Source organism: Sebastes fasciatus, chromosome 16 (assembly GCF_043250625.1).
Source record: "Sebastes fasciatus isolate fSebFas1 chromosome 16, fSebFas1.pri, whole genome shotgun sequence".
NCBI classification, from domain to species: domain Eukaryota; kingdom Metazoa; phylum Chordata; class Actinopteri; order Perciformes; family Sebastidae; genus Sebastes; species Sebastes fasciatus.
The window spans coordinates 5,945,854-5,958,837 of record NC_133810.1 but is presented as its reverse complement, the minus strand read 5'-3'; the positions used below and the strand labels follow the sequence as shown (position 1 = coordinate 5,958,837).

At 40.4% G+C, this 12,984-nt stretch overlaps 2 protein-coding genes across 5 annotated transcripts in view; one reads left to right on the top strand and one right to left on the bottom strand.

Moving 5' to 3' along the window:
* arhgef12b (Rho guanine nucleotide exchange factor (GEF) 12b) overlaps positions 1-8,161 on the top strand; it is a 32,335-nt gene extending 24,174 nt beyond the window's left edge. For all 3 annotated transcript variants that reach the window (XM_074609979.1, XM_074609977.1, XM_074609978.1), the window contains exons 24-38: positions 9-94; positions 473-598; positions 706-820; positions 912-1,012; positions 1,248-1,325; positions 1,459-1,534; positions 1,711-1,878; positions 1,975-2,062; positions 2,147-2,230; positions 2,305-2,381; positions 2,929-3,225; positions 3,351-3,557; positions 4,980-5,185; positions 5,877-5,952; positions 6,038-8,161. In XM_074609979.1, coding sequence (XP_074466080.1) covers positions 9-94; positions 473-598; positions 706-820; positions 912-1,012; positions 1,248-1,325; positions 1,459-1,534; positions 1,711-1,878; positions 1,975-2,062; positions 2,147-2,230; positions 2,305-2,381; positions 2,929-3,225; positions 3,351-3,557; positions 4,980-5,185; positions 5,877-5,952; positions 6,038-6,051 — 1,799 coding nt within the window. In that variant the 3' untranslated portion in view covers positions 6,052-8,161. The remainder of the gene's footprint in view (positions 1-8; positions 95-472; positions 599-705; positions 821-911; positions 1,013-1,247; positions 1,326-1,458; positions 1,535-1,710; positions 1,879-1,974; positions 2,063-2,146; positions 2,231-2,304; positions 2,382-2,928; positions 3,226-3,350; positions 3,558-4,979; positions 5,186-5,876; positions 5,953-6,037) is intronic.
* Positions 8,162-9,913: 1,752 nt separating this feature from the next.
* Positions 9,914-12,760, bottom strand: tlcd5b (TLC domain containing 5b). Of its 2 annotated transcripts, XM_074610011.1 has the most exons (4): positions 12,344-12,760; positions 11,619-11,725; positions 11,273-11,468; positions 9,914-10,644 (listed from the first exon to the last, which is right to left on the bottom strand). In XM_074610011.1, exons 3-4 carry the CDS (start codon positions 11,460-11,462, stop codon positions 10,097-10,099), a joined length of 738 nt encoding a protein of 245 aa, XP_074466112.1. In that variant the 5' UTR covers positions 11,463-11,468; positions 11,619-11,725; positions 12,344-12,760; the 3' UTR covers positions 9,914-10,096. The 2 variants fall into 2 exon arrangements, with proteins under 2 accessions (XP_074466112.1, XP_074466110.1); XM_074610009.1 differs by lacking the exon at positions 12,344-12,760 and having other exon boundaries at positions 11,619-11,987.
* Positions 12,761-12,984: the final 224 nt, after the last annotated feature.

The window sequence follows — 12,984 nt, the reverse complement described above, 5'->3', positions numbered from 1 at the left end:
CTCCACAGTTTCTGTAACGGAGCAGATGACGGCCATCAGGAAGAGGAGTGAGACGTCGGTGATCGGTCAGATCGCAGATGACCTCTTGGCCTGGGTAAGACCAGTTTCTTTTCTTTCAGGAGGAAGATTAAAAGCTTCAGCACAGGGTGAAGTGTTAGGATTTTATCACAGATTGCAATTAAAAAACACTCACAACAAGTTGATTGTGGTGAATTTCCATTATCTGGATAATCGTGAATACCCTCACATGAGTGACTTGAAAAAGCTGTCTAGATCGCTTCGGGAAAAATGCTGACTGCAATGAAGACAACAACTCCCATGATCCCACGCTGCTGCACCAAACTCTGTCTTCTGTTATTGTTTTGATTGAGACAGCATTAGAAAATGACCTAATGTGCGTTTAAGTTGCTCTGAGTGAAAACATTAGCTACAGTAAATACCTTGAATGAATGTAAAAGTGTTTTGATTCCAGTTCAGCGGGGAGGAAGAGGAGAAGATAAAACGAGCCGTGGGAACTTTCTGTAGCAATCAGCCGTCGGCGCTGGAGCTCATCAAGAGCAGGCAGAAGAAAGACCAGCGCTTCACTTTATTCATGCAGGTCAGCAACAACAGTGATACAGGAAACCATAGTCTACTGATTTGTGATGAGAAATTCCTGAATTCCTTTTTTATGGATGTTGACCCTCCTTATTGTCTTTCTCTCAGGAAGCTGAGAGCAACCGTCTGTGTCGCCGGCTGCAGCTTAAAGACATCATTCCTGTAGAAATGCAGAGAGTCACCAAGTACCCTCTCCTACTGGACAACATCGCCAAGTACACAGGTATAAACTGCTCAGGTGTCAAAGTGACTGCAGGCCCTTTTAAAGCTCATGATATTGGTAACGGAGCAGATGTTTGTTAAACTCCACGCAGGAGATGGTGACGAGAGGGAAAAGGTGAAGAAAGCTGGCGAATGTTGCAAAAAGATCCTGAACCACGTCAACCAGGCGGTCAAAGAGGCTGAGAACAAACAAGTACGCACATCAGAGTCATTATAATATATATATCAGTTAGGGTTAAAGTGATATTTAAAGGGAGAATTCCCCACCTTTTATGTGGATGTCCAATCAGTGCTGTAAATGTAGTTGATGTTATCTGAGAAAGCTGATTTCTCCTGCTGCGGAGCCATAACCGCTAAAAACTTGTTGTTTGTTTTGCTAATTTCCAGGGTTTGAAAAGCGTTTAACGAGTTGTGTTGTTTGTCGACAGAGGCTGGAGGAGTATCAGAGAAGGCTAGACCTGTCGTCACTCAAACAGAGTGAAAACCCCATGATCCTGGAGCTGAAGGTACGAATCTAGTTATCATCTCTGAACATATGAGCTCAATGTAAAGTGTTCCACCGGTGCATCAAAGTGTATGTCTGATGCATTATTGTTGTATGTATTGTTGTATTATTGTTGTATTTTGTATTTGTTGTAGAATCTGGACCTGACGAAGAGGAAAATGGTGCATGAAGGACCTCTGTCCTGGAAAGTCAATAAAGAAAAGACAATTGGTACATACCATACACCTGTATATGAGAATAACATTAAATAAAATACATTAACTTTCCACCAGTTTATGAATAAAGGGGAGAATGCATAGATTAACAAACAGTATTTACAGCAGTACACTCCCATGTATTTATACACACACACATACAGTTTAATATCAGCAGTGTCTTCCTTTCAGAGCTGTACACAATCCTTCTGGAGGACATCCTGGTTTTACTGCAGAAACAGGACGAGCGTCTGGTCCTCAAATTCCACGGCAAGAATCCGGCAAGCGCCGCAGACGCCAAGCACATCTTCAGCCCCATCATCAAGCTCAACACTGTCCTGGTTCGTCCAGTGGCGACAGGTAAGAACCACACTTTGTGTTCATTAATTCCTGTGTATACAGTGTATATTAAGTAATATGTCTTTATATATCACTGTTCATTTTTGTCCTCATCAGACAACAAGTCTTTCTTTGTGCTGTCCATGTCGGAGAATGGGGCTCAGATCTACGAGTTGATGGCTCAGACGGTGTCCGATCAGAGAGCGTAAGTCTCGCACCACGAACACAAACTCACAAGTCACCTGTTTCCTGCATGTCTCATCCTGCTGTATCGCCTGCGTTCATCCAGGTGGCAGTGTCTGATCACACAATGTGCTGACGCCGTGAAGGCCAAACCTCACCACAGAGACAACACACCTCCAGCTCAGTCTGAGTGAGTCACCAACTGCAGCCACTCACACACTGATGTTTGTTTTTATCATTGTTTCTAATGTGAGTGTGTTTCAGTGCTGACGCCATTGAGATCATCAAACATGGGATGCCCAAGGCCAGCAAAGATCCTAACGACACCTCAGCTACTTCAGGTACAGCAGCAGTGGAGGTTTTTTATATATTAATTAATGAGTCAGATTGACAGGAAATTAATTGACAATAATTTGATAATAATTTATCAAGCATAAATGCCCATTATTCTCTTGTTCAAGCTTCACAATGTCTCTGTTTTACATCATTCTGAAACTGAATATCTCTTTTATTATTCTTATTTTATTTTATTTATCTTTTTTGGACTGTTGATCGGACAAACAAGCATTTATTTTACTATTTTCTGACAAACACAAACCAACAAACTATCTGTTTATACACTTAATTGTCCATTAATTGAAAAATATAATGTAAAATTTATGAAAATGATAATTAAAATGTTCATTTTCCATCAAGACATCAACACAAACTAACTTTATCTTCATCAGTTTCCTCTGCAGATTTCTTTAATTTGAACATACCTCATAGCTTGAAGTATTTAGTATTTTACACTACATTAAAAACTATAGTTTAAATATATATTTTTCATATTTTTTGTTTCCAATGTTACACTCTCACCCTCTGAATCAACATCTCCATGCATCCCAGATAAAGAAGACGCCTCTTCGCCAGACATTCAAGCTCCACCGAGTATCAACCCATTTGATGGATGCATGAAATCAGAAGACGAGGAAGAGGAGCTGGTCGCGGCAGACAGACGGGAGGAAGAGGAGGAGGATGAAGAGGTGGATGAAGCAGAACTAGAGGCTTTCTTGGACGGGCAGCTGGCAGACGGACTGCCCTTCCCACAGGAAGAATGCTCATGTCAGGGAATCGCCGTTGAAAACCAAGAGCACAACGCATTCAGCATGTCCTCCTCTAAAGGAGAAGATGCTCTCAGGACATGTAAGTTACACATTACAAAAACATATTTACTCACTTTGTTAGATAGTGTTGGTTTCATCTGCCTACGTTTTGAGTGTATAAAAAAGATTATGAGATGACATTTACATAATTTTTCTGTGTCCTAGTGTCGATACTGAAGCAGGCTCTTTTCAACCACATGATGAGCAGAGAGTCTGAGGAGGAGAAAGAGGAGACGCAGGAGAGCAAGCAGAGTGGGGCCCCTGGGTGTCTGCTGAGTGCTTCTTTGCCCGGGAGTCCTGAAGGGCCCGCTGAGAGCCGAGCAAGTTCACAGAAAGAAAACACAGAGCTGTCTGAGACGACTGAACGCAACGGTGAGGGATCTTGGCCCGTTATACTGAAGGATTAAAGGGCTGGTCCATTATCATTTTGAGGTTTCTATATCATTCAGTGGTGTTTCTTATGTATTAAAATATGACCATTAAAATTTTGTTGAAAGTTTGCATGTTTTTGCGTCAAAATACTATTTTCCCTTCAAGCTCTTTTAAAAACGTTTCCCCCTGGTGACCTGACGTAGGTTTCTGCATGATGACGCTGCTACATGTACAGTATATATACATCCTTATAGTCAGTGTATCAACGTTACATACAGTAACTTAGATGGCGGTCGGCGTGCTCCCAGGTTTGAGAAGCAGACAGGAGTACGAAGCTAAGCGGTGTACTGCTGTGGACGCCAGTTAGTTCAGATCAGAAAGTCACACAATAACACAAACAAAATAACTGATCGATGCAGCGGTAGACCAGCAACTCCTGTGTTCTGAGAGGTAAAATTACTGCTTTTGAGGGGTTATTCAAACCCTTGAGGAGTTTTTTGTTACAAGATCCATAGGGACCCCCGGATAGTGTACCTGGGATTGATACCCAGTGACATAATTCAAAAGAAGGACATCTATCTCTTTAAAATCCTGATACTTGCATGTAAAAAAGAGCTGGTTGAAATGTGATCCTCCAAGACCAGGTCAGTGGCTGGACATTGTAGAGGGAATACACTCTATGGAAAAGCTGAGTCATTATCTAAGGACCAAAGCAAACAAGAGAAACGATGGCTCATGTTCACAGATGATCTGAAAAGAACAGATCAAAGTTTGTAATGTCAGAGTAGTGCCCCCCCCTTTTCGTTTCCTTTTTTTTGTTTTTGTTTTTTGAGTTTATCTTTGTTTTTATGTTTGATGTGAAATTTGTTCAGTGTAATAACAACTGAAAAATAAATAAATAAAAAGTTTAAAAAAAAAAAATTACTGTTTTTGTGAATGGAGTCTGGTGGCTTTGAAGACAGCAACAACAGCTTAATTTCCCCGTCAGAAAGGGCTGCCTGACGGCGAGGTAAAGCGGTGAAAATATTCTAAATATAGTGTACACTTGAACTGATATTGATACTGATATTACAGCTTTTTTAGGTGGCTAAAATACGTTGTTCTGCTGTTCCTGTCCACAGCTGCCTGACCTCACTGTAACTGTTAAATTGCTGTCCTCAAAGCCACCAGACTCCATTCACAAAAACAGTCATTTTACCTCACAGAAACTGGGAGTATATAGTTAGTTATTACAGTAAGTTATTTCCAAACTTAACACAGCTAACGTTGACTCAGCTAGTGCTAGCGTTCACATTATTCATAACCTTATTTATTAGGTTACTGCGGTAACCTACATCACTGCTTTTTGCAAAAACCCAGCACAGAACGCAGTTCGACATTTCCGGAATTAAGCTTATTGCTCTGCTCTGCTTCTCCACCCAGGTGGTTTTATGGTTCTGGATTTCGGTGGGGGCCTCGAGGAGAGCAGCACTGACGATGACGGGGTAGTAGGAGGCGACGTGGGGATCGACATGAGGAAACTGCTCTCCTCCTCCTCGCAGGCAGGAGGCGGCGGCGGCGGCCCCAACCTCAGCAGGCAGCTCATGACCCACATGCGTCTCCTTCAGGCCGACCTGCAGTATCTGAAGGTACCGCACACCTAACTGACAGCCTGATTTAGCTGCTTTTACACACACACACACACACAGTGCAACAAGTGGAGGGTAATCCTCACTGGAAGTAGTCGACCTTGTAGTAGACACAGGTAGTGTGATGATGGATGAGATCAGTGATGCTTGTAGACCCGACAAGATGAGCACAATGAGCATATTTCATGCACAAAAAGGCACAAAATTGTTGGTTTTTATTTTGTGTTTTCTTGGTTTTTCGCTGGTTGATCAGAGTTGAATGTCGGGAAATTGAGAAACCTGAGAGTTTATGGGAAATTGTCATGTATCAAGGCTGAGTCCTTATTGCAGCGGCCCTGGGTTCCAATCCGACCTGAGGTCCTTTGCTGCATGTCATCCTCTCTCTCTCTCTCTCTCTCTCTCTCTCTCTCTCTCTCTCTCTCTCTCTCTCTCTCCCTCTGTCATAACCATCACTCTCACTACCATTAAAGGCATAAAAGCCCCAAAAATTATCTTTAAAAATATAATCCCGTCCGGTTTCCTGTGAAAAATACCTGCAGAATCCTGGGATTTTTCAGCATGCATGATCTCATAAAGGCTACACGCTACTGTCAAAACTGTGAAAGCTAAATTGCTGTTATTATTATAGTATTATAACTAATCGTGTACCATAGTACTTTTACTCTTTTTGCCTCATTCTTTGTGTTTCCAGGAGGTGGAGATGAAGTACAACGAGCTGCGACAAACACACAGCGACGCGGCTACTGACTCCGATGACAACAACAACGGTGTGTTTCACTGAGTTTCATCCAATATCAATCTTTTGTATGTTTACAGTGAATCTAAAAAACACTTTTGTTTGTGATTTTTCAGACGGGGTTCAGTGATGACAGACTTCCTTCTCTCTCGGGTCGTGTGAGTTTCATACCACTACCATACTCACTCTACCACTTCTGGATGAATCCTTGACTATTTAACACTGGTGTTATGAAGACTTCATGTGTCAGTGGAAGACGTTATCATCATTATTATGAAGGTTTCACTATAAAGAGGAGAGACAATTCAGCCACTTTTTTGCAATAATAACCAACTGCATAAATTATCGTAAACACTGGAGATATGAAATGGAAAAAGAGGAGCGTGTGACGTCACATGGATGCACAGCAGAGATTAAAAGAGACATGAAGATTCTCTGAGGATCAAGAAGGTCGATGGTCTTATTCAGGACTCACTGCTGTAAGCTTGATATATAAAAGTCTGCAATAAGAGACAACCTCTACTGTACATATTCAGTCCAGCACGCCACATAGTTGAACATGCTTGAAGAAAGACTTCCTTATTTTGTTTAAACCGTTAAATGCCGAAATCTCCTCTCATCACACTGATTATGTTTTTTTTAATTTGGCAACATTCATTCTGTAAAATCCATCCCCAAATCGGAATTGAGGAGGCATCGCTGGCTTATGTTGATAAAAAACAACCTATACCAGCACCTCTGAAGTTCATTAATTAACATGTCATATCTTGTTTGTTTTATTCGTACACAAACAAAAATGTAACATTAGTCGTGTTTCCATTCAATTTAAATGAAATGTGAATTAGGCGCATTTCCATCAACTGGTTTAGAGCGAATAAACTCGGCTTGTTGGTCAGAAACTGGCGTTATAGGCTACGCATTGGCCTCTTGGTTTGAAAGTCTGAGCAAATAGACTTTAAATTTCCTATAGCACTTGAACTTAGCATGATATAGCTAACAAAGATCCAGATCACTGCCTGTTCATAATGACTTATAAACAAACATATGCAGTAAGAGAGCAGATTTGGCAAATACGTCTTCTTCATTTCATATTTGTTTTTTATCAGGAGCACTTACTAATGAATGAATGCACATAGAAATACAGTGCAATCTTTATCAAAAATCTCATTTTGCCCTCAGTTAGTAGAACTGCAGAAAACTGCAGCTATAAAAAGAACTATTGTGTGTTCTGGTGTTTTTCCTGGAGCACAATATAATAGATACAAGCTTTTTCAGAGTGTGTGCACATGTGAATTTATTGAATTGAACTTTATTGTAGAGTTTATTTTCCATTTGTATTCTAGACCTTTTATTTTGTTTGTCATCAAACACTAAAAACTGAAATATTGCGAGGAGGTTTTTCTCCTTCCTCAGCTTCTTCAACACCGACCGGCCCGTTATCCCCTTTTAGGTACAAAGAGTCACTCATCAAACCTCTGCACTTCACTTTAATGGTTGGACTGAAAAGACTGTTGAAAATATTCACCCGCCACAAGACTGCACACGACATTACTTTGATTTGTTGGACAAAATATACGAAAAAAAAGAAAAAGAAAAAAACAAACCTGAAAAAATATTGTTATGGACTGTTTTCAATGTAAAGGAATATAATGTACAATTATGTATATCAAAGGTTTTGTGTTGTTTTTTTACACCATGCAATCATGTAATGTTTTAACACAAACTACTTAAAAAGAGGGTAAAGTATCCATTAATCTGTTTTATAAATGTTCTATTCAAAATGTTCTATTTTTATTACATTGCTATTAACCGTGTTATTAACATGTTTGTTGAGAGCACAAATAGCTCCTTTTAGCGAGGAGATTTAAAGCTGATCTGTTGTTAAAAAATGAAGGGGAAGAAAAGGTGTCATTTTATTTTTAGTCAGCATCTTAATTATCTTTAAAGCTGTTTGTGAGCTCCATCTGTAGCTGGGACACGAGTGGCTTTTAAAGGAACAATCCACTCTGAGTCTAACAGTAAACGTCTGTTCCTTTAAAAGGTCATTCTGCGGGTTTTTAAAAGTCTTGAAAAGCATCAAGTTTCCACAAAAAGGTCTTAAAAGTCTTAAATTTAATTAAGAAAAGTCTGCCTTCCGTAGACGGTGATGTTCGTTATAAAATGTTTTTGTATCCCATTGATGGCTGCCCGGAGACGTTACACATTTATTAACTAAAAATGGGATTGTTTCGACAGTAAAATGTTTCGTCAGTTTTATTGTATGACGGCGTATTAGGGCCATCGTAAATAAAAAATAATAATAATTACAGAGCCGTGGGAAGGGGGGTAATATTCCGAGAAAAAAGAAGATTAAAGTTGTAAATTTTCTGTGAAAAAAACTTAGATATTCTATGAGATTTAAGTAGTAAATTTAAGAGAAAAAATTCTAAATTTTCCGAGAGAATATTTTAGATATTCTTTGAGATTAAAGTGGTAAATTATGAGAAACAACTCAAATAGTTCCAAGAAAAAATTGGGATATTCTCTGAGATTAAAGGTGTAAATTTACGAGAAAGAGCTCAAAAATAACAAAAAAAACAAATATTCTCTGAGATTATAATGTCATAAATTTCTGAGAAAAAAAACGTGGATATTCTCTGAGATTAAAGTGGTACATTTATGAGAAAAAACTAAAAAATGTCCACCCCAAAAAATGTAATATTCTTTGAGATTATAAAGTCATACATTTACTAGTGAGGATTTACAGCAAAAAGACGGTGTTTATCAGGTATAGAATGAAAGTCAAGAACTAAATTAAGTAACAGACCACAACATTTGGTTACTTCTAGTTTTTTAATACAAAACGTTTTTCCACAAAAGCTTTATTTTGACATATAAACTATCTCACTTTCTGCTTTGATAGAATTCAGTTTGTTGCAGCTGATAATATGTTATTGTAAATAAGTGAAAGTAAGTCTGATAGCTACATGAAAAGATGATTCTGGCCTGTTTACATTATGGCAGCGTTATTAAAACCTCGTATGAAGGTTGACACACTGAACATCGAACATCATATCTCAACACTGTTTCACTCATTACCATCTGCTTATGTATTTAAACCACAAAATAAGTGACCTTTAGCTGATCTCTGCGTCCTGGTTCTGAGCTATTTCTATTAGAAACCCAGATCAGTTTAAAAAGCACACTTGGTAGACTGGAGTAAAAAAAAACAGTAAAGCAGTTTGACACATCATCTTTTTTTCTAGATGCAAAGCGTTTTAGGGGTCCTATCAAATGATGCGATCGAACATCACAGAATTTAGTGTAATTACCATAAATAAAATCTAGACCAAGACTGGTTTGATTGGTGCCTTCACTGCAGTAGTAAAAAAAAGACTTATTGGACAGCAGGCATTTCAGCTTGTCATAGTGAAAAAATGTTTGTATGGGCATTAAAAAAACATGTGAAAAACTCATCATGCTGCAAACACGTTTTTACGCTTTGCTTATAGTCAGTGTATTAACATTACATACAGTAACTTAGATGGCGGTCGGCGTGCTCCCAGTTTGGAGAAGCAGACAGAAGTACCAGCAAGAAGCTGAGCAATGTACCGCTGTGAACGCCACGTTAGTTCAGATCAGAAAGTCACACAATAACACAAACAAACGAACTGGTCAATGCAGCGGTAGACCAGCAACTCCCGTGTTCTGAGAGGTAAAATTACTGTTTTTGTGAATGGAGTCTGGTGGCTTTGAAGACAGCGATATAGCGGCTTCAGTTCCCCGTTAGAGATGGCTGTCTGACGGCGAGGTAAAGTGGTGAAAATATAGCGTACACATAAACTGATGATTTTTTTTAGGTGTCTAAAAGCCGCTTTACCTCACTGTCAGACAGCCCTTTCTGACGGGGAACTGAAGCAGTTATATTGTGGTCTTCAAAGCCACCAGACTCCATTCACAAAAACAGTAAGAGTATACATACAACCCCCACTTCAAAAAATCAGAACTAACCCTTTCAGTTATTTCCAATTATATTATTATTACTATTATATATGATGCTTTTGGATTAATATTACTGCTGCAAAAGTTAATTTATTGATGACAGAGTATTAACAGTAGCACCTTTAAAACTGTAGAAGCTTTGTAAGCCTTTGTCCCTGCAAGAACTGTGAGTTTAACTATCTTTAAGATGCGTTTCAGTCACTCTTGTCTGAGAGTCCATCCAGTTTTTGTGCTTTGATTTCTTTGAGCTTGTGGTTTTCTCGCCACCTTCTATACTTTGCCCTACTTTTCTTGTAGCCAAACCTGGCAATGTCCACCATGAACACCCAGGCCAGTCCGTACATGGCCACACCGCCGAGCTTCATTATCAGCGTGGTCCTGGGAGAAGTGAGCTCGCAGTAAAACATGACCGAGCCCACTCCCACGCGCACGGTGGCGAACAGTAGGATAAAGAGCAGGTCCACGGCGTCGCCCAGCAGGCTGTTGTACAGGCCCAGCTGCCGGAGGAACCAGCGGGTCTGCAGCAGGGGGTTGGTGAGCTCGCTGCCGAAGATGACCCCGCAGGTCTCGCAGCCTGACACTCCCATGAACAGAGCCAGCAGGATGCCCACGATGCTGGCGGTGTGGTGGGCCAGCATGATGGGACCCTCGGTGTGGTAGCGCACACACCAGCCCATGTCGAAGAGGAAGTAGCCGAGGCAGACGGCCATGGCGAAGGTCTGGAGCACAGTGTTGTCTGTACCTGGGAGGTGGATAGGACCGGGGTCAGGTAAGAGGGTTTAAAGGTCCCATATCGTGCTCATTTTCAGGTTCATACTTGTATTTTGGGTTTCTACTAGAACATGTTTACATGCTGTAATGTTCAAAAAACACATTGTTTTCCTCGTACTGTCAGCCTGAATATACCTGTATTTACCCTCTGTCTGAAACGCTTCGTTTTAGTGCATTTCAGTGGAATTTGCAAGGAATTGCGTTGCTAGGCAACAGTTTGGGTTCATGTTTACTTCCTGTCAGCTGATGTTATGTACATACACTGCAACAGGAAATAAACTGGGACACATTTAGAATGTTTATGTTTAAAACCGTGTGATGGTCTATATATTGTAGATTTGTGACATCACAAATGGACAAAAATCCTAACGGCTTGTTTCAAACGCACAATTTCTGAATACGGGCGGTGCGTATTTCTCCATATATTGAGCGTTTTGATAGTTCAACAGTATTTATATAGCACTTAAATCAGCATTATAATATAAAATACATGAAAATCTCACTTTTTACAATATGGGACCTTTAATGTAATGTCATTTTGTGTCTACATTTCTAATATAGCAGCAACATATTCCAGGTATACTTTATATACCACTGACCTGCATGTGTGAAAAGCCAGGGTCCGTCCACGAAGAGGACGTACGCCGTCAGCAGCGAGATGAGGACGCCGTGGGACAACGTGACCAGCCGGCAGTTCCACTCGGGTCCCCGCTGAATGAAGGTACAGCGGAACACCAGGTAGAGACAGAACCAGCCAAACAGGCTGCAGATCACCTCCAGTACTGGCATGGCTGTCTGTATGGGACGAGTGGATTCATTTCACCATCATAAATACACACACTCGTGTCATGTGTGTTTAATTATTTTTAAAAGCAACGAAGGGCATCATTTTTAACTCATGTAACACTATTTTAAAAGGCATAACTGTGATGTGTGCATACTTACCTTAACTCCTCCTCCTCTCAGCTGTATCAGTAATATTCAGGATCCATGTAGGAAATGACTCCAACAACACTGGTACGCAGCCTCGGCCTCCATCGCTGTTTAATGTTCTATAAAAAGACATAAATACTCCACTAAAGTGCCCAAAGTGCTCAGCATATTTCACTGTGTCAAGATGACAGCGATGATGCCATGTGCTGCGCAGGCTACTATAGACAGTTAGTGGGTCCTTTATCCCTTCCCCCTGGATCTCAGACCTGATCCTCTTAAAGGATTACAGGCTCTACTTCTCTGCGGATACCTGCTTTTAGACGGGACGGCTGATACGAGGCTGCAGCTGTTTCACAATAAAGTCAAACTAAACTCAAGTTTGATCATATAACACCTGTTCTGATGCGTTTGCATTGACTACAGTGACACTACAGTTTCATGTCAACACATCAGAACAAGCAGATCTGAAGGGTCTTCAGTTAACCCAGGGGTCAGCAACCTGCGGCTTCGGAGCCACATGCGTCTCTTTAGCTCCTCTCTAGTGGCTCCCTGTGGATTTATAAAAATGGAAATGAATAACTGTTTTTTTGTTTACAAAAAAGGGGGCAGTAGTGTTTAGGTTTAAATGTGATCTTTCTTAATTTCAAGCCAGTTTTAAAGTTGATGCAACATGATTTTAAGTTAAACCATAATTTAATCAGGTTTAAAAAACAATCCGAATTAGTCCTGCTCCTCACCTTCTCTCTCTGTCTCCTCTGCAGGATCATTCGTAGTGAATGTTACACAGACCTACTATCAGACAGACAGATCCCTGTATGGAGTAGGTCAGTGTACATACAGGTGAGAAGTGCAAGATAAATAACCTGTGAAGCGAAGGTCAGCTGCTCACCTGATGGTCAGCTGCTCACCTGAGTGTCAGCTGCTCACCTGATGGTCAGCTGCTCACCTGATGGTCAGCTGCAGCATTAACCCACTTCCAGAGTCGCTCTAATCTGACACCAGGGTAGATTATTGGTCAGTCATGGACATTTAAAGCAACTCTACTTCCAACTCTTGGTTAGAGTCCTCCAAATAGGGAAGTTTACTTCCACAGCAGTATTTGTACATCTACATTTTGGCTGTAGTTCTCCACCTTTTTGACTTGTAACCCCTTAAAGCAGGGGTCAGCAACCTGCGGCTCGGAGCCACATGCAGCTCTTTAGCTCCTCTCCAGTAGCTCCCTGTGGATTTATAAAAAATGGAAATGAATAACTGTTTTTTTTTTACATTTTCATTTTTATTTATCATTGTTGTAGGTCTATGGTACGACGGAATATTAGGGCCACATTGAGGGAAAAAAAATAAATCTGAGATTTCAAGAATAAAGTAATATTATAAT